Genomic DNA, 21,706 nt, shown 5'->3' with positions numbered 1-21,706 from the left:
TGCAAACATGCCAGGTCTGTTGGCAAAGTCTATGTAATAAGACTGGAAGCTTTTTCATTCCCAATATTATGAATAGCTCAAAGATTCAGCTAAAAGTCTGAAAAATGTATTTATATCCCCAGTGGGTCCTTCTTGAGCTGTTACAATGAACATAGTGAATGAATATTTAACAACAGTAAGCAAACTGACATTTAGATAACTATGGTGACAGCCACACTTGATTTACATATTATGGATCAACAGTTTCTAGCAAGTCTCATTTTTGGGAAAAAAAAAAAAAAAAAAAGAAGAAATCACTCTGAAGAACACATCCCTGCTTATCCTGGTTCATGCTACAGACCTTGGTGGGTTTTTTTAAACACACATTTTGAAACTTTATAAGGTCTTAATTCACACTACAGGTTAACAGCGAAAGAAATTTCAAACCAGAATATGAACCCATTTTTAATCCCAGTCAGCATAAAAGAAAAGTGCCTGAAACCCATAGAGGGATTTCTACATGTTATTGTAACTTGAAAACAGTTCAGCTACACATTTTTTTAACGCAGGAAAAAGAAAGCAGTCTTTTCATTCCAAAGCCAAAAAGCCTCTTGCTAACTTTCAGCCATGGGCAAATTTTACATCTGCGTTGCAAGACCTTAGAAAATGAGGAAAATTCTGACATATTTTTAAAATAACAGCAATACTGAAGCATCGCCAAACTAAACCAAGCTGAGAGTCGTAAAAAAAATTATTACTGAGAGCAGGGATCAGCAAGGTGACAGTAAATAGAAATACAGAATGCCTCCCGATGTAGTTGCTGCACATGAAGATCAGATCCTCTTCTTAAATTTAGTAGCCTTGCAAGCCACAAGAAGCCTTGAACTTTACAAGATCACTGCCTCTGCTTAAAGCAGGATGGAGTTTTTGTTTTGATTTTGGTTTGTCTTTTGGTAAATGAAAAAAAAAGAAAAAAAAAAAAGGAGTGCAAGCAAGCCATAGATGTAGGTAAGCACAAATTCTGTCAGTTGTGTAATACGGTGTGTGGGCGGATACATTTGCAATGAACACGTTGAACACAAGCCCACAAAATGCCCGTCCCTCCACATTTCATGTTACATGCACACAGAGACCTGAGACATAGGGGACTCTTTATCTGAAGCTTCTGTTATCCATGGTAACCAGACAGAATTCATCCCGAGGAGGATCATCCTTAACTAGGGTATCAAATGACCTGAATAGCTGATGTAACTGAGTAACCCAGGCTGCTTTTCCCCAGAAATATTTCCAAGCTGTGCTCTATTCAAATTGACTCTGTTCCTTCATTAAACACTTTCTTCAGCTCTAGAGTGTGCCATTAAAGTACATGACAACAGCCATTTAATTTCTTCTCTTAAACTAGGCTCTATCTATCCGTACCTTAAATTGCAAGGGTTTTATTTTAGGAGATTGCAATACATATTTATGTGGACTTGTAACTCTCATTTCAAAGAAAGATCTTGGGGTAAGCAGTCTTTTACAATGCCCATCAGAGAAAAGGCTGTAAGAGGGAGGAATACTTCCACACCCAAACAGAATTCAAATCCCAATTAATTCAAAGCTGAGGATAACTGCATTAATGACAAGCAGGAATCCACTGCAATTCTCTGTAAATCTGTTCCAATGACAAATAATCCCAAGCAAAGGACCTGACACTAGAAATATTCATAAGTAAAAGCCCACATAGAATAACTAATGGGCTGGCTGTATCTTCATGCAGATATTGGAAGAGTACTGTTTTCAGAAGGAATATCAGCATAATTTCATTGGCCAATATACAATGAAACAGAAATAAATTTGAGTCAAAAATCTTGCCCATTTTCAGTAAGGCAAGTCGCTTCAGGAGGAGACCATCACGTTACATCTGCTCCAGACAGATCTCATTAGTTGCCATCTTGAGAAAATACTTTGCTAGTTATTTTACAGTTTTCAATAATTTTTCCCCAGGAGATCATTACATTTCTTACCATCTGAAGAAGGCGGGGTGGTTCCAAGCGGAGTGACGGGTGTCATTGGAATTGGGCTTGTTGGTGTTGTCATCAGGCCCATTTCAGGATGGCTCTAACAGGAAACACACATGCATAAGTCAGTAGCTTCCCCAGTCATTGGAAACACTTGTACTGTTCCATAGTCTCACACAGACATGACTAATGAAGTCTCAACAAACTTCAGTGTCTCTTCCAAAATGCCAGGCCATGCTTCCTGACCTTGGACATCTAACAGTTAAACAGTACATCAATTTCTTTATTCCCCAAAACACGAAAATACATCAGAAAGTGGTGGCTCCCCCCAGCAGACAGAAAATACTCCCATGTAGAATGGGAAAAGATTTCCAGAAGCCTACACTGCTTATAGCTTCTGATTTCCTCCAAAACAACCCAAGGATGTGCATTTGAAGTCTTCCTCCAAGATCCTGTCATTTCTCTTTCTAAAAGCAAATTCTCCTCACTCCTGCCCCCCTCACCTGTTCATATTCAAAGATGATGGCAATATATTACTTTCCTGTCTCACTATAAAGCCCAGGCACTGCAGGACAGGAGTGGATAACATAAATAACACCATCATTATCAATGCTCTCAGCTTCCATCAGTCAGTTACTCTCCCCATTTCATCTTTGCTAATAGTTGCCTGCCCAGCTGCTTTGACTTTACTCTTTGCAAGCTTCCGGATCTATCCACACACTGGTGAGAGCATAGGCAATCTGCTATTTTTGAGTTTGGCTGCCAAGCAAAGTGTCCATTTCATAGGGCAAGTTTTACATAAATGTATCATCTGCTTTAATATATCATCACAATTTCAAAATAAAAGAAAGATATAGAACTGCTGATTTGACATTCGTTCCATAGGATTTTTCACAAGTGGATGTCCTCCACGCTGCCTCTGAATATCTCATTTATGAGCAACTATAAATGCATGTAATTTATGGGAAGCACGGACACACATACTACAACTCAAAGACAATTTTACATCACTATAGGTCTTAACTTAAACTTTAAAACACAATTTTTCACTGTAAGTCTTACATAAGCCAGGTTTGCTTCCACAGATTTTGGGAGTTTTCCTTCTTTATCCCGAACAGTACCTGGTAGTTGAGAGACAAGAGTGCCACCCAGCAGCAAACCCGAGCACCCACGGCTGGTGAGCACATGGAAACCTTATTGCTCCGTACATCCACACAACTGAATCCCTGCTCTTCCCATGTGTCACACAGCAGCAGGGAGCCATTCATGCAGTGCCAAGCAATGGGCACCAACTTAGGCAAGAGCATTCATCAGCTTTTATGAGTTTTTTCCAACATGACATGACCTGCCTTGCCCTCTCTTAAATGAAGGATTACAGACAATCCACCCAAGATCATCAGGCCTCCACATCAATTAAACCCACTGATCAGTGGCTGCTTCAGCTATTACTTTCACAAATAACTAGTCTATCCTTTTATTTTTAAGAGCTTTTACTCTATGTAGAGCTTCGTAGAGCTTCTACTCTTTTCCCTATCAAAGGTCTCTCTTCCCTCAGGAATATCTTGACCACAGAAAGGCCTGAGTTGGTACTACACAGAACTGAAAGAGCAGAAATCTCTCACAAGTGGTAGGAATGAATAACCTGGGAAAAGACAGGCAGGGAACCTCAGCAAATTAACCGTCCATGAAACAGCAGCTTTCTTCAGAGGCTGCAGATCTGCTTATCAGACCTCTTCCATCACCACTACTGTCAGGAGTCCTCAAAGGTCTCCTCCATCATGCCAAGTGTCTAGCCTGTGATGTATGGCTGCTCTCTGAGGACCTGAAATAACTGGGGAAAGGTGCTAACTGTTTTGCTGATGTTTTTCTCGCAGATTAATACCAATACCTAGAAACCAAAATTAAAAGCCTAAACCTGAAGGTTTACCTAAACACATCACGCTACTTTTGCAGCCAGCCACAGCCCGATCACCAGATCAGACAGGCTCATTTTCTGCTTTCCAGCAACAACCACCTTTGCAAACTCACACAGTGTTTAGGAAAGCATCCAGAGCTTTGTGATCAGAGGTATGGAGCAGCCCACTGCTGCTCAGAAGGCTGCCACAGCTGTTTCTCCACCATAAACAGCACAAGGACAAGTGCTATGCTCCAGCAACAGCTTCCCAAGCAAAACGGGTTGGGCAAAACAGACAACATCACACAGTCTGTGTACACCCATACAGGACAATTCATCCAAGCTTGGAGCTGAATCAGTCTCTTTCTCTCAATACTAACTTAACAAAAGTGTGATTTCCTCTAAGAGCTGCAGTTACCTTATCCCTACTTTATCCCTACTAGTTCACTCATTCCATCTTCCCCCTAAGTCTACTCAATAGAGTACAGAAGGGACTCCATGCAGCCCTTCCCATTTAGTGGGAAAAACAAATAATTCCAGCATGAACTGTGACCTCAAAACTCTACTGATTTTCTGTCAAGGAAGGAAGCATTTCCTAAAATGCTTCTCAGGCCCTGGCCTGAGTCTGATCTTTCATGCTGATCCTGTGACAAGTATCCAGGGGCGTACATCTTTTCACCGATTCCATTTCTGACTCTCTAATTTCAAACACATGCACTACAAAGAAATGGGGAAACATTCCACTGAAACTCACCTGTGCCAGAACTGTGATGAAATTCCGGTTTAAGTGAACAGCTTCATAGAGGGCCAGAAGGATTGCTTCATTCGTTCTGTGGGAAGGATACAGACAAAAGGCACAGTTAGTGATCAAATTACCAGAAGCCAAGTTGTTCAGAAGCAAGGCCTATCTGAAAAAGGAAAATTTTTTTTTAACTACAGAAAACTCTGCCTCTGCAATCCAGTTGTATTGTATTCCGATTATTAGTAGTATTCAGCAATGCATAACAATAGCTATTTTTAGAGCTCAACTACAGACTTTGTTCCCTTCCTGCTGAAGGTGTCCCTCGTTGCTCAAACAGTGCTTTCCCTTAAAAGTCCTTTGTTTTAAGGGCAGAGGGTCCTGCAGACACCAAAACCCCTCATATTTATCACCTGCCCCCTTGATTTAGAAAATATTTTGGTGGGGGCAAGAGTACGTGAATTATCACTTTCCATGTGCCACCTCCAACATGCCTATTATATGTTATAAATGCCCCATAAAAACCACTGCTTTTTTTTTTATAGACTTCATTACAAGCAATTCAGCTGTGGGTCCTCCTGCTGCACCCTGCCCACTGAAGGGAGAATCCAGTTTGCAGTGGTGTGGTACTATTTTAGTGACAAGAGAACCTGCCCCTGTTGTTTGCTGTGGGACATTAGAACAGCTCCATGACAGAGTGGATCACGCTGACCAGCTCATTGTGTAACTAACATTTGTGCACTTACTGGACCGAGATCTTCTCATCAGCATCTGCTATGAACATGCTGCCCACCTATGGAAAGAGAGAGCATTGCACAGCAGGAATTCGGGAAAGCTATTAGACAACAAGAGAGAATACATGGATACAAACAGATTTGATTTTGCAGTCCTGTCACTGACCAATTCTTCACCTGTCAAATCACAAAAAAAGGAAAAAAAAAAGGACTGGACCTTGGATCCCGGCCTGGATTAGTCTGCCATTCTGTAAGAGGACAACAGAGATTGTTTCCTATCTGCTTGCCCCAGAGTGGTAGCAGTTTCACCCAAGTCACTCCTGACAGACAGTTGTTAACAGTGAATTATCCTTACTTAAAGGAAATTTTCCTGTCAGTTAGATCTCAGACTATAATTAAATGTCAGATGAAAGCAAGGCCAAACTGAACAAGGGTAACAGTGGATACTCTTCACAAGGAAGAAATTCACAATTGTCTTTGAAGGGTACCCCTCCAAAAATGCAGACAGTGCCCACTGCGGAATCCAAGCTTACCCCATGGTCACTCAGTACACCCATACTTGAGAAACAAGACAGTAAAGAAACAGAACCTCTAAAGCTAGTGACAGCCCAGACTGTGCCACTCTGTTCTAGGCCACATCAGCAGAGCAGCAACTTTTTTTAAAAAACAAGTAGCCGTTTAAAAGTGATTAAGAAGTTTAACAAACTGATTAAAAGGTTTTTTCAAGTGATTTTTAAAATAAAGTCAACTAGAATGACAATGATGCAGGAAAACAATTTCAATTATCAACACCAGAATAGAGATCTTGTCCTTCGAAAGAGCTTTCCCAGCCAGATAACAACACAGTGCTCAGAATACAGCCATTTCAGTTGTATTTGGTTTGGATACATTCAACCCATGCCTGCAGAACCCACATCCCAAACTCACAGTTTACAGAAATGCCCTCCTGCTGAACTTGCATGAAGACACCTATTTTAAGAGTAGAAAAAACACTGCTTCCTTGCTTACCATATTAGTTAGGGCTGAGAAGAAACCAGTCTGATGCTCCTCTTCCTTATCTTTGTATTGCCTGAACAAAAAGAAATAAGGATGAAGTTTCAGGGTTATACATGGAACTAGGGTTATTTTACCTAAATCACTGTAAGATAGTCTTATCTGATAAGTATACAGGATGGAAGAAGCTTCAACATTCACAAGCCTTTTTCAAGAACTCACAAAAGATGCAAAGGGTATTAAAATATTTGTAAATTGTGTAGAGTTGAGGTGGGGTTGCTGAAAGACGTGAGAGTTGAACAATGCTTGTGCTGTTACAGAGGACATGGGCAGCCTGGGCTAACACTGAAGGAAAGGACTCAAGTGACTTAGGAAATTTTGTCCTGCACTGGAAAAACAGTAATAAACCACATGAAGCAACAGAGTCAGTAACCACAGAACAGTTTCATTTCAATTATCTGCTACAGACCAAATCAGAGTTGGCCACCCTAGGGCCAGCAGAAACCACGCAGACCATTATAGTTCATGGCCTGGTCTTGCCTGATCCCACATTCCTGGAGCAAGTGAAGAGACTGGAACTGAAGTCAAGGTATAGGTTGGGTACCTCAGATTTAAGCTACGTTGCTACATTTGGCATTCAAACGCACTAGAAAAGCTCACATGGCCATTTATGGTGTCTGTCATACAGGAATCTCATCATACACGACGTAATATGCAAAGTAAGCAATTCTAAATATTTGGAAAAGGGGGAAAGAAAGCACTGAGCTCAGCAAAACAGGCCATGGTCTGAGACAGCTTTTGTCACAATGAAGGAAGTTGGGTGGGTGAGCTTTTTCTGCTTTACTCTGATAATTTACTCTGTTACGTACATGATTTGCTGATCTTGCAAGTCACCTGCATAACTGCAACAGCAGACTTCCAAAGGAATTAAAACATTTTTCTGGACACTTTGAGAATCCTACTGCACAAAAAAATGTCATGTGTTCCTCCGGTAAAATTGCTGTAAGTTCTAAATTCTTCTGAAGCACTTTCCTCTTGGGAAAATGTACACATTTTGAGCTGTTGCATATGAAGCTGAGAACATGCCACCCTGCTGCTGACTTTCTGGCTCTTTCTTCAGCAGCAGTTACTGCTTTCCACCATTTGGAAGCACATGCATGCCCTAATCACCTCTGATCTGGCATGTGGACAGGCCTGGATACATTTGTTTGTTTGTTTGTTTGTTTTAGATAGCGTTTCAGTTAAATCCATTTTCTAACAGAGAAGTTCTCAGCAAATCATTGATCTTTTCCTTTGGAACTAAGATTTTACACAAGGTTCATAGAGAGGTAAAATCCATGACAATAAAAACATACAACAGATATCTTCCCCTGGAGCAAGATCTCTCCTGAAGCACATCAGCCCAGCTGGTAGAGATGGATTCACTCTTGCAATGACAGCAACAACTGAGCCAAAGTATCCTAAAGCATAGGACTATTCCCTGCCTCTCTGGGTGCATCAAGCCTATTAAGTGATAAACAAGTGCTTCAACACACAAAAAAATGTTTGTGAAAATGTACAGCAACTATCCTGTACTGAAAAATAAGACACAATTAGGTTTTACCTGTTATATTCCGATAAAGCCTGGGCAATTACAAGTCCCATTCCCTGAAAAAAGTGTTAAAAAAACTTCACATTACAAATCTAAAGGGAGGAAATCACACACTGAACACACGTAGCAATGCTGCCCCCCCAGATAACCTAGCATGCTATGAAGAATTTCCCTTGTAGATGTCTGAACTATTAAGACATGCTATGATACAACAAAATTACAAACCAAAAATCAAGACACCAAAATTTAAAGTTATATATTTAATTACTAAGTTCAACAGAGACCATTTACTCTCCTTGGATCTCCAGACAGCTTACTCACTCAAGAAGCTTCATTAAAACACCAAGTGCTTCAGAAGGAAGATGGTGTCAGAGGAAAGACATCCAAAAATTCAAAACAAGAGCCATAAACACTAGTAACCTTTAACTTATTGCAAACAGCCTCCACCATTCCACAACTACGGAACATCCTTTCTGTCAAGCCAATTTAATTAACTCAGAATCACCCTTTAGTTAGCACGGAACTTGCTTTTTACTTCATGCCTAAAGAACAGCTTCCAAGTCCAGACCTCCATAGCTCAGTGTGCTGTCACTTTTTATCCAGGCCAGGCTACAAAACTTAAGACTGTGGCTACAACCCAAAATATGTTGCAGGACTTTTGACTCAAATACAAGCTTCCACTGAGCTACAAGAATTGACTTGTGGACTGGTAAAATCACGTGACATAGCACTGGAAATGAGATCTCTGGCATACGCCATCGTGTGCCTTTGGCATGTGACAGCAAACAGTGTATAGATAGTTCATAAATGTATAGCAGATCAACTTTAAGCATGTTTCTTGCTACCTAGCTTTTTAACCACCCCCACCATTTACTGGTGATCAAACTGTCCAAATCATGAGCGCCCTAACCCACTGCAAGAGTACAGTTAGGGCTGAACAACTCCTGTGCTGGTGTTTCTCAGAGCAGCACTGTTCCTAGATCTGATTTCTACAATACACTGTGCTTGCATTCATTCCACTAACAGCACACATGAAAGAGCATCCCCAGCAGCACAGAGGAATCAAGGCAAGTACTCACATTGAGCGTGGCCTCATCATCCACGATGGAGAGCTTCACAATGTAGGGATTCACTGACTGCTCAGCGTGAGGGGGGGAAGGAAGAAAGAAAATTGCTTGTAAGTTCAGCCTTCAGGAAAAAAACCACTATTATCTTTTCAAGTTTACCCAACCACCTGGGAAGAATCTGTCTCCTGTCCCGTAAAGTAGAACACGCACAAAGAAACAGGAGTCGTGGCACATGCTAAGGCTGCTGTGCCTGGGACACCTTCTCCTACTGGCTCAGCCAGGCAGTCTCCCGATTTTATTGAGAACGGGAGTTTCTGCTCCTCTGCAAGCTCATCTGTCAGTCTTGAAAGTGGAGCAGCTGTCCTGCAAGCTTGTTATCTGTGACACACACACTGTTATGCAGCAGGAACAGGCAGTGAAGCTGCGATGGAACATCAGCGTTCTGCTATCTCCCTTCTGCAACACCTTGCAAAGATTGCTTAAAGGAAGGAGGACCCAGGAAGGCAATGTTAGACACTCATCTGCTGCTGGGTTAGAGATCAACACTGTTTACACCACTGAGAGCTGGAAGTCTCTGGAGAATATAAATTCCTTGAACTTAGCTGAACAAAGCATGCAGACTCCATCTATAAAGATAAATGCTAATAATTTAGGAAGCATTTTAGATTAGCAACGCACATTTGTTTTTCCTGGTTTATATGTGTCAGTGCAAAACTAGAAAAAGTTGATTTCAAACCAAGACACGGAAGAAAAGTCTCAGTCTGTGTAATAAGCCCAAAGTGATGGGAAGAATAAAACACAAAACACGCATCAGTTGCTTGACAGCAAGTAAAAATAAGGCTGATCAGAAAACACCACTCTCAGCTTTCTGGTGCTTTGGGAGGATCAGTCTTTCTCTTTGGATCAGAAAAGAAATCGATCAGAACAGTTCAAAGCTCAGCCAACCTCTGAGCTGCCTCCAGCAGCATCCAGCCCTGCCAGTGTCTCAGAAAAAGACACAAAACTCACACAGAACCCAGCCGTGCATGAACCATGCAAAGACATTTCCTTGAGGCTGGAGTAAAGGCTCCTATGGAGTAACAATATGGGGTCCTCTCTGTACAACCATGCTCCCTTTCAGAAATTAAATTTAGTCAATGTCTGTGGAGCAGAAGCAAACATCACAAAGTCATAATTAAATATGGATTAAAATCCATCCTTGTAAATATACCTTAGTTTTGCTGATTTCAGTCATTCAACAGGGAGAAACTTCCCACACAACAGCTCATGCACAGAAGAGGCCAGCCTGTGACTCATGACCAATAAAAGTGATGGGGCTTTTCCAGGCAATGGCCCCTGGCTACCCTGGATTAGAGGCTGCAGGGTTACCCAAATTCCCAGATGTGGGAATAAGCGAACTGGGAGATACTACACTGACCAAAACCATCAGGCTGACCTGACACCTACTCATACACTCAGTCCCATCAACAGAGAGGGAGGGAGAGTGGGTTGTTCCTTGTCATCTCCAGCCTGTGAACAATTTTTCACACTCCCACTGTCCTTGATTTTCCAAGATGCATGCTCCATGTCTCCCACCTCTTGACAGCAAGATGCCAGCAGTGCACGGTTGAGAGGGTCATGAAGCTGGCCCAGCTTGCTACGGATCTCTGCCCTCTGTCTTTTCAGTTGTCACTTCCACACCTGCAGAAGTCTTTTTAACAATTCCTCTCTGAAGTATTCCATTCCCCTGACACGTTCCATGCCTCCTTCTAGGCTTTCCTAACTCCTCAAGCAGCAGGCAGATTTCAGTGTATTTCACACACCGTATGGGGTGTGTGGGACAAGGCAGTCTCTACTGCACTGGTATGCAAGTCTGTACCAGTGTGATGGGAACCTTTCCCATGCTGCCCACAGGACATGCAGTTTGCTCGTGCTCCTCCTTGAGAGCCCACAGCTCCAGGTACTGTCCATGAGCACTGGTCTGCACATCTATGATGAGTGTCAGCAACCTGCAAGTTGTACAAGCACCACAATCAAACCCGCCCCATACTCCCTGCCTGCTTTCCTGTTCTAATCCTGCTGTTTCAGAGTTCAGTTCCCCTCTCACCAGGAATCATAGCAGAAATGTGAAAAGTCAAAATTACACCTGCCACTCCACAACATGCACAGACATGCAACAGCCTTGGAAAGCAGTTAATACGCATTTTGAAAGCTTCAAATTGTCAGTTTCTGCCTCTACCTGCAGACAGAAAGAACTCAAAAATATGATTCTGAGCTCTTCAGACAGCACAGGACTGCCATCAGGTAACAAACAAAAAATAGCATAGAGATCTTCTTGTCAGTCATGACACACAGACACAAACTCCTGGAATCTGGGAATACTTGAACTACCCATCACTAGATGCCAACAATCTCAAAGAAATAAAGCTGCAGAGGGATCATTACCAGGTCATTTTTAAAGTAATCCTCAGGTGAGACACGCCATACAAAGTGAGCATTGTATGGGAAAGTACACAAGTCTGGCAGAGAGAGAGATATCTCCTCCATGCCCCCAAACACATCTCTGAGACCTTTAACACAAATCTATGAGAAGTAATTTTTTAGGTAGGTAAAGAAAGCCGAAAAAACCCAAGCTAATTATGTATAATCCCTACTTGGGTGCTTAACTTATCTTCACATCTGTAACAGAAACGAAGGCCAGAGTCCACCCAATCACTCCTCACAAGAGCTTTCGCTGAACACTCATTAGAGATGATTCAGCAGGTCATTCTGCAGGGAACTGAAGCTTGAGTAATTACTCTTTTTGTTAAAGAGATTTGTTTAAAATAATTTCAGTTATGCATGATCTTTTTTTTTAATAAAAACAAAAAAACCCATGAACTTTCCAACTCTCCAGTGTTGTGTCTCTTCAGCACCCGCAGTTGTCTATACCAAGGAGAGGCAAGTGCACATAACCAGACACAAAGAGCTGTTGGATACACTCCATGCTGCCAGACAATTCGAGAGAAGACTACAAAACTCACATCCCAAAAACATGAAAGAACATTCTGATGCAAAACACACTGGTATTCACACTAAAAACACACACGAAATCAGTTGGCTAATTAGCAACCAATGGAGTTCAGACAAAAAGAGAACCTATCAGCTGCAGCACAGTTAGCTAAAAAGAAAATTTCAAAGCATTTGAGGCATAAAAGTGTGCTACAATACATTGACAACCAGGCAACCACCAGAATGATTCTAAAGGCCAAAGAACAGCAAATGAAAGCAGCTACTGTACTTAAGGAGAAAGAGTCTGACTGCATTACTACAGGCTTTGCTTGTAGCACTGCTACAAAGGGCAGTGTTGGGCAATTGTCACATAAAACCTTTCTGGGAGTTGCTTTCAACCTTGCCAGATAAACTGCTCAAGCTGAAGTTTCCCTTGCCACACATCTGCTTCAGCTGAATTGTACTTTTTAAGGATCACAATTTCCTTTGAGTGCCAAATTTCAAGACATCTAGGACAGTGTTCTCCAAAGCACTCAACTCCAACTCAATACTCCACAGAAAGCTACGGCAAAGAGCAGAGGACAAGTCTCATGTACTCACTGCATTCTACCTTACAAAGGACATAAGCTGTATTCCACAGGGATCCATACCTCAGGGATGGGACTACACAGCTCTCCACCTTTTGGTCTGAACTTTGCAAGGAGACCTCTGGTCTTTCCAGTCTGCCCCCATCAGAACCCTTAGTCATGTTAATGCCAACAGTTTTCCCTCATAGCCATAAAATGAAATCAAACTCCATGCTCCTGTTCCATGCGCTGAACAGAACCTGTAATTCACAATTCTGACAACATTGACAGGAATGAGAAATTGGCAGGCATTACTTTGACACCAAGTATAGCTCCTGTCTTTGCATATTCTCTAGATCTATTCATAATTCAAAACAAGATCCATTATAAAAACAGGTAGGTTTTGAAGCCTGTCCCTCCTAGTAATTCAGTTCAAGAAGGGGCATTCCAGAACTTTCCCATTTGTATATTAAGGTATTCCTGCTTGGGAAAACAAAAAACAACTGACCATTAAAGCACCATGCCTCATGCAAAGAAAAGCCAACAGCAGGTGTTTTTCCAACAGTCAAAATGTTTCTTTTTCAAGGTGATGAATAGCAGGAAAAAATGGGAATACACCACAAAGCAGTACAACTGGTTTAGAAAAAGGAAGATGAATAAAGTTCCTCAAAGAGGAATCTGTCAAAGAGACAGAGAGAGACTTCTCTTGGAAATACTAGCTGTGATATTTCAGTTCATTCTTTGGTCACAGCTTCACCATCTCTTCTGGGAATCTGTGCTCTTTCAGTCTGCTAGTCAGGTTCTGAATCACAAATTCAGTCTGAAGCCCAAGATGACTGACAGCCCGTTTAACTTTGGAGAATATGTATAACTGCACACTCACACACACAGAGGCAAACACGCTGGTTTGGCACAACAGTAACTCTTCCAAAAGAACTTTCCTCAGAATGTTTCTACGAAGGAAATGCAAATTCCCTAGGTAGTTTCTTTCATGCTGGTGCATAATGAGCTGTAGGAATATCATACACATTTGATTATAGATGTACCTCAGAGACAAATACAGCATAACAGGACTGCCTTGCAAAGCTTCTGCAGCTCCGTGCTGATGTCCTGATAAATGTTACAGCGTGCAGTGCTAAAACTGTACTGTGTGCTGCCTTAATAATAATCCAGCCTAAATTAATAAAGTTGAGAGAAGTAATGTTTCTGTTATCCAGAAGGCACCTACCTCATACTTTCTGTAGTTGACCAGCAAGGCCAGAAGGACAACAGCATCATAGCCATGTTCCCTGCGACTCAGTGGGCTGGACAGGATCTGGAATAAACAATCACACTGGTCTGTTCAGGCCTGCTTCAGGGAGCTTGCAGTGACTCTCAGAAAGTGCATACCCATGAAATGTATGTGTAAGAGCAAATTATGTCCTATCTGGAAAAGGGTACTTAAGGTCAAGGGATTGTCAGCATCTCCAGGAAGTTATGCACACAGAGAAGCTTATTTATCACAGAAAGAATGAACATAGGCTTTCAGGACATAAAGGGCAAATATATTTCTCAACAGCACTGAATAGTATCTCACTGAATCACCAACATTACTTGTGCAAGCTCAGTTCCACTTCTAAAAACTATATTTTATCAAAGAGCAGAAAAAACCTTGATATATCCCCACTGCCTTTTGAAAGAAAGTTTCTCTGATACAGAAATTCTCTGCTAAATTAGCCCAGAAATCTGTTCGGTTTCTATCTGTGCAGAAATGTCTCAAGTGAAAATAAATACTCAGTAGTGACTAAAAACAGCAGACTAGAGTACAGAGGAGACAGCATTAAAAGAAATATATATGACTGACTTATGAATGGAAGTAACAACAGTGCCAGTGAGCTGTGTTGCTTAAAGCTGAAAAGCAAATACATCACTGAAAGCTCTCACTATGGAAGAAGAGCTCCTGCAGTGAAGGAAGAACCCTTACCTGTAAAATAGCTTCAAATATGCTGTTAATCATCACATACTCCAGGATGGTGTTCTGACTAATGTTATCCGTCACCTGAGAACAAACAAAAGGTTTAAAATCCCACACGAAGCCTCCACTGATGCTGCAGCTGCCTCTGGCACACACTGGGAGCACAAGAGTTCTACTCCCAGATGGACACATTTATCCAGAATCTCACACTTAGTCAGCAAGTCAAGGTGTGACCACCAGTAGAGCTAGACAAGAAATAAAAGAAATATGTCCTGCCTCCCACCCCTCCCTCTGGCAAGAAGCACGACCCACGTTCTAAGAGCTCCCCACGTTCTAAGAGCTCCCCCTTTCCTCCACACATTGGTATCTTACACAGCTGCATGACAACAGCCATCAGCTCTTGCACATTCTACACAGGAGGCAGAAAATGAAAAACAGGTCACATATGTTCCACTGAGAACTCTCCCCCTCATGAAGAGGGCAGTGAAGACCTCCTCCACACTCAATTATCTCTTATCACAGTCAAAATAGTTCACATTTGACCATGTCCAAGAGCTGATGAGTGGCCATTTACTACAACTTCCTCATTCTTCACATTCTCACCATTCTTGTCTACTCCACACTTTCTGTCTTTCCTCAAGCCCTCTCCCATTCTTTCCATTTATCTGAGACTTCTTAAATATCTTTTTCCCTAAAAAAAACCCACACCTGTGAATCCAACTGACACTTCCTCCTGCCTCTCCCCTTTTGCCCCAGGCACCTCTCTTACAGGATTCTAGTCCGCATTGGCATTGTGGTTAGAGCCATGATGCATATTCTGGACTGACCCTTGTTCTCATTCACAATTTCTTTGCCCTTCTTAAGCTTCACACTGCAGCCTTCTGCTCAAGTTTTGAGACAGTTCCATCCCTCAAGATGTGGCTCATATAATCCCTGAAGTTATTATACAGCCGGTATTTACTTACAGTCACCAAGCAGAGAAGTAGCTTCAGACACAAGCTTTTGAGACTTTCAGAACCTTCAGCACAAAGGAGTGAGTCCAAGCTCTCCATCAGATTCTGAAGAACAACAGTCGCATTATTTAAAAGCAGTATTTTAAATTATCTGAAATATTTTTTTATAAACAACTTTTTGAAAGATTCAAACACAAGAGCACCAATATAAAGCCATGTTATTCCACAATCAGTAATTGAGCCATTATTACTGCTACACAGGCCATATTCACACTATTGTTTCTCAACACTGTTTTGTGTTAACTACATTTTAATGACAGGCATAACATCATGATCATTTTCCAAGAGTTTTCTCTAGATACATGAGATTTTTGTATACACAGAACAAATTACTTTATTCACAACGTAATTCTGAGATCTACAAAATATGATTTTCCTTTTTGTTTGCAAGACAGTAATATCACTGCTTTATTTTTTCTATATTCCATTTTACTTATAGGAATAAAGACTTTTTTTGTAAGCAGCACACCTCCAGTTAACAGTACATATATAAGTTATGATTAAAAATAGATCCTATATAACTGTTTTACAGATATTCATCAACACTGTTTTCCAAATACTAAGTTACAGGTAATACAGTTTTCTTAATGGAAAAATGTATTTCTGATAGGTAAATTATTACTTAATATTTTCCGCAATGTACTGCAATTTGTATAGAGCAGAAAAATTGCCACTGTTGTAGAGAGATGAAAGAGACAAAAAGGATTCAGCTTCATCACTGATTACTTCGTCAGTTCCCAAACTCAACATCTTTACAGTGAAGAGCACCAAATAATTTTAAAGCAGTACACGTGCTGATGGAATGTGAGAACACAGGATATGACTCAGATAAAAACTAAGTGCAAGGTATGAGGTTCAATACTAGGTACTAATGGCCTGTGGCAGCCTTTTCTGGTTTTAATATTTCTTAATTTCTGTGTGACTGCACAGTGTATTTATTCTATCATATTACTAACAAACCGAGGGAGCCCAAGTGTCTTTGTGCCACCAGCAGGTAAAGAACTTCAGGACAGCTGGTTTTAGTAAGTGGCTGGAATATCTCCCCCCAAAGCTGCACCTTGGTAGGCACATGTGTCTACAAATCACTGCCCCTGCAACACAGCTGCTGTGCAAACTGTTCCTCTACATTGCCAGGGCCTCACCTTCATACATAGCTCTGCCTTATCAAAACCCACAAGCATGTTGATGATGTCAAAGCCAGAAGTGGATTTGTTCTTCTGATGGACACCCCGAATTAATGCACACAAAGTCTGCAAAGGGAAAAAACAGAAGGTAAGATGTAAGATGTAAGGCAACAGCTCCAACTCAGTAGCTACACCTGCAGCATGATGCTCTCCTAGCACTGGCAAAGCCCAGATATTGAAATTAATACCAGCAGCCTGGAAGCCATACATTTTGTCTGACCTCTCCTTCACCTCTATTGCTTCTAAGGAAGATCTTGGATGCTGAAGACTCAAAAAAATTGGAGAAGAATGCATTTGATCATAGTTTTTCTCTTTGAGTATAAATTTCTGTTTGGTTACCACAGTGCTATAACCAAGCCTGACCAGTAAACTGTCTCTTTGTCAACAGCAACAAAAAAGCAAACAAACACACCAAAAGAAATGTCTCCAAGGCTATTAGGCAGCTTAAGCTTTCCTAACTCCCTCCTTCACGTTTCTTGTTGCAGGCACTGGATTACTGCATCATACCAAGTTCTTGGAGATCACTGGCAACACAAAGGTATCAGCACACCATGCTTCCAACAGACCCCCTGGAAAATTTATGGACATGACTAATTTGCCCCAAGAGAGGGAAATGTCTGTGGTGACTTTTGTCATCAGGCACCTCTCAGGCCTGCAAAGAGGGGAATGAGCAGCAATATAGCCAATAGATCCCAGCTTAAATTCACCTGTGAGAAGTAATTAGTTTCAGAAGATGTAAAGCCGGAGACAAGCAGACCTGAAGGAATTAGCACACGTCTGGAACTATACAGAAGAAAAAGGATAAGGTAGACATCCTTTTTTTTTGTTACTGTGAGAGACAGGATATTGGGCTAAACAAGCCCTTGGTCACCAAAATCATTCTCAAGAAATGATTGCTTAAATAAGTTTTGGCTTCAGGATCACTTTCCACATCAAAGTCTGATTAAAGGATAAGTCTCCTAACTCAAGCTCAGGACATGTTGCCTCACTCCAGTTTACACACACACAGCAGTATTCTAGACTTAGCCCTGCCCTAACTTTTTCCAAGAGTCTGGATAAAAGTTGGGGAATTCAAGGCTGGGCTAAGCTGTCTGTGTAGCTATAACTACAATATTTAACAGCATCCTTTCAAACTAATTCTGAAAATAATAATAAAACAGTGCAAGATTGTATGTCAGAGGTGTAAATATTCTGTTTTAAACCAACTTTTCCCAGCTCACTGTCAGTCCAATGTCTACTACAGATAACTTCTTCAAACCTGACATTCATATCCTGTACTCCTATAGCTGAGAGAAGCAAATGCATTCATCAGACTGTAAGAATCAGCTTGTGAACTAATAACATCAAACATCAAGACTGAGGAGGGGAGTCTCCCATATGAGACATGGGACAGCAGAACTTTGGTAAGGAAAAACCTGCAGGAAAATGGCTGTTAATTCTGGGTGACAATTGTTCACAGTTTCCAATTAGGAAGTGTCCAGCTGGGACAGTTTCCTGTATAAATTTCACACTAACTTCTCCAGAGGTTTATTTATTTTTTGACCCATACGGAAATTCAAAAATGCAGCTGAAATGAGTGAGAACAGGTGAAAGTAGAATAACAAAGCTACACAGAGTAAACACTCTTGAGATGTCAAACTGACAGTCTGCAGTGTGCACAAGCCCCCTTGTCTCTTCACTGCCATAAGCTTCATCCTCTATCACCAGATCCTCCTGAATTCTGAAACAAGCTATTGCTCTGCAAAGAGTAAAGAGACTATGAATGTTTGTAACCTCCACAGGCAGTAAGTAGCAACTGTTCTGTAGACATCACTTCTCAGAAGCAAAGAAATGAGCAGCAAATACATTGCCTCATCAGAAGGAAAAGACAGCATTGCCTGTCTCCCAGCAGTACCTGTAATGCATTGACCACTCTGATTGGGTGCTCCTCACCCAGGGCCTGGATGCAGTGCTGAAACAAGCAGTTGATGTTATCTTTTATCTTCATTAACTCTTCCCCATCCAAAGCCTCCAGCTTGCCTTCCAGATACTCCAGGTTGACCTGTCAGGTTAAGAAGCAGTTCATGCGTGTTACACCCTCACTGACACCTTAGAAACACAAGTCCTTGCCACTGGCAGAACAGCAGCAGTAAATCAGAGGATGTTCAAATTTGGTTACCTTCATGAGAAATAGCTCCTCCCAAAACCGAGGGTTGCATTTACTGGGGTCCTCTGTCTGAAAGGAAAAGGAACAGCCATGAAGGCAAATAAGAAAAAATCATTCAGACAGAATTTAAAGAAAATCATTATCATGGGTAGCTCAGAGTCAACATCACCCTACTGGATGAACAAGTAGTCTCACAGTGCAGAATTCTGGCTACAGGGATTCCCAGAAACAGAAGGACCAATGGAAGTAGCTCTCAATTGGGATGCCTCTGTTTATTTACTGAGATGTTTTTTGAGAAATACTGGAAAAGCCATGGCTTCCCACAGATCACAAATGGTTCTGGTAAACAACAGGACAAAGTGACATTAAGAGAGCATAATACAGAGCTCTGCATGACAGCAGAAGAGCCTGAAGCGTGTGCCTACACTGTGCAGGCCTTACCTTGGGAAACAAATCTCACATAAAGAACCCTCAGCACAAACTAAACCAAGAAAACTTAACACAGCATTTTCAAAGAAGAGATGCTCAACTCCTTACCGTAAAAATCTCATCATACATCAACACAACTTTCTCTTTCAATGGCTTCTTGGAGGCTGAAGATTTCCGGAGCAGTCCACCTTTCTTCTCTGTTTGGGCCATGCTGTATACCCTGAAGGTAAGAACAGACAAAAAGGGCTCAGAAAACTTGAACTTTTCTTCAAGGCATATCTGGCCTGCCTTAACCATGAGACTTTTTGACAAGCTGCAAGTAGGGGCTTTATAACTATACCAGATAAGAAATCAGATCAAAGGACCCACCTAGTCCTATATCCCATTTCAAAGACATATGCAAAAGTCCAGACACAGGCAGAAACAGAATAAGCTCCTTATGGATAAATTTTCTTAATTCTTCTCTGCTAGAAACTGATTCACGATCCAGACCAATGCAGTTTACATCTAAAAAATTACATATTTTTTAATATCTTTGGAGGAATTGTGATACTTGATATCAAATGGATACCCAGTCCTTTTTGATGCTGTTCAAGCCTCAAGGGCATCTGGTGACTAAAAGCTCCTGAAACTTTGAAAAAGTCTTCTCTTACCTGTTTAATTTGCTTCCTACCAAAGCACTTCAAATTCGGCTTTTGCACTCTGAGGTGGCATCCAACACTAGGAAAGCCTCTCTAAAGCACTCCTGCCACCCTTATTCATCCCTACCTCTGCATCTTGGCATCTCTTATCTGTGGCAGCTGCTCTGCAAATCAAGCCAGAGAGGAACCCCAGCCTCTAAAGCATCCCATGTGGTTCAGGTTTCAGAAGAGAATGGAAGAACACTGGGGAGAAGCTTTGCAGGGATTTATTTTTTTTTTAAACCAGATGAATTTCATTATTTATTTGACAGTAAAGGGTTTTCTAAAAACAGAAGGAGGTTTTACTGTCATTAATTGGTGTCTTACAGATTTTACTATTAAAAAAAAAGAAAAAAGGAAGTACCATTATTACAAAATGAGCCATTACACAAAGTAACATCCATAGCTGTGGTCCTGAGCCTTCTATGACAGACAACCCTCTCCAGGGGCTGAGAGTCAGAACACGACTTGCCATGTATTCTCAACCTTGTGTCTGATGTTACGAAGCACAGCACCACTCTGACCTTGCAAATATATATTTATCTGCAATCACAGATTTTCCTTGCAAGCACCACACCTCTGGCACAGTCCTAACCTCCTCTATCACTGCAGGATGTCAGAGGTACTTAGCAGAAAGGGAATGCCATCCCTTCTCATATCCCTGAGCTCCCAACCTTTCTCCCATCCCTCCAAAGGTAATTACACACATGGCAGCAGCATACCACACACGGAGGCTTGACTTCAGTCATGCTCCTGAAAAACATGGGCAGGGTCTTGTGGCAGTTGCACTCAGCCATGATAAATTACGCATAGCGAGGTAAGTTCACTGCTGTCGAATCTAAGACCCCAGAGCTGGCAGCCATGGAGACAGCTTGGGATGTAGCCTCAATCCCAGACTGCCTGAACCCCTTCCACAACTGCAGTGGATTTAGATCTGTCTTTCCCTCAAAGACCAAGTTCCAGACCTCATTCATGTTCTTTCCACTGCAGACAGCTTTTATTTGACTTAAGCTACAAGTATGTTCTCAACTTGGTCTCTCAGGCTCCCCGACTCAGTTATTCAAAATTCCATCCTTTGAGGCATAAATCTTGGCTCTAAGTGGCAGAAAAACATTTTTAGGAGAAACAATGCTGCTGCAAAAGACACTACCTCAGGTGTGAAGGGAAGGAGCTTTGCCTGGATGGGAAAGGGTAAGACAGAACAGCAGACCTCATACCTGAAAAGTCAACATTTACACAGAAAGGTGGAGAGGTGTTCTGTCTTCCCACTAGAAAGGGAATATGCACAGCTGGCTGGTTATGGGCTGGTGTGTGTGCTGGGGTGAGAATGGAAACAGCCCCGAGACACATTGACAGAAGAAAGCAACTACTGCACCATAACATCCTGTAAACAACCAAAATTACTCCTGTAGCCTGGTAGGCCTGTGTATCCAACTAAGACGGAAAAAGGTTTCCAACCAACAAACGAAAAGGAAAACATTTTTCAATCATCTTGATAGCTTCTCTTTTACAGACTTTGCATTATTTTTAAACTGTCATGGGAAATAAGACATTATTCTAATTAGAAACATAATTGGAAACAGAGAGAAACCTATTAAAAACCAAATCAAGTACGATGTCACTTTTAGCCTAGCAATACGAATCCTACCCAAGACTGCACAAAACAATTTTCCTACTAGAATTCTAAGTTTCTGAACCTAGAGCAGCTGCCAGCCCCAGCATACAAACACATCCATCAGTGTGCTTCTAATTGAATTACAGCTAACG

The 21,706-nt window shown here is 41.5% G+C and overlaps 1 protein-coding gene across 3 annotated transcripts in view; it reads right to left on the bottom strand.

The window, feature by feature from the left end:
* ARMH3 (armadillo like helical domain containing 3) overlaps positions 1–21,706 on the bottom strand; it is a 127,232-nt gene that overhangs the window by 100,703 nt on the left and 4,823 nt on the right. For all 3 annotated transcript variants that reach the window (XM_064663107.1, XM_064663109.1, XM_064663108.1), the window contains exons 2-14: positions 19,368–19,479; positions 18,843–18,899; positions 18,579–18,725; positions 16,643–16,750; positions 15,453–15,545; positions 14,497–14,571; positions 13,762–13,848; positions 9,010–9,066; positions 7,943–7,986; positions 6,355–6,415; positions 5,359–5,405; positions 4,628–4,703; positions 1,986–2,079 (exon numbers count right to left, since the gene is read on the bottom strand). In XM_064663107.1, the coding sequence (XP_064519177.1) occupies positions 1,986–2,079; positions 4,628–4,703; positions 5,359–5,405; positions 6,355–6,415; positions 7,943–7,986; positions 9,010–9,066; positions 13,762–13,848; positions 14,497–14,571; positions 15,453–15,545; positions 16,643–16,750; positions 18,579–18,725; positions 18,843–18,899; positions 19,368–19,469 (1,048 nt within the window). In that variant the 5' untranslated portion in view covers positions 19,470–19,479. The remainder of the gene's footprint in view (positions 1–1,985; positions 2,080–4,627; positions 4,704–5,358; positions 5,406–6,354; positions 6,416–7,942; positions 7,987–9,009; positions 9,067–13,761; positions 13,849–14,496; positions 14,572–15,452; positions 15,546–16,642; positions 16,751–18,578; positions 18,726–18,842; positions 18,900–19,367; positions 19,480–21,706) is intronic.

The sequence above is a fragment of the Pseudopipra pipra genome, chromosome 8 (genome assembly GCF_036250125.1).
Source record: "Pseudopipra pipra isolate bDixPip1 chromosome 8, bDixPip1.hap1, whole genome shotgun sequence".
In the NCBI taxonomy this organism is placed as follows: Eukaryota; Metazoa; Chordata; class Aves; order Passeriformes; family Pipridae; genus Pseudopipra; species Pseudopipra pipra.
This window is presented reverse-complemented; position numbering and strand designations above follow the sequence as displayed.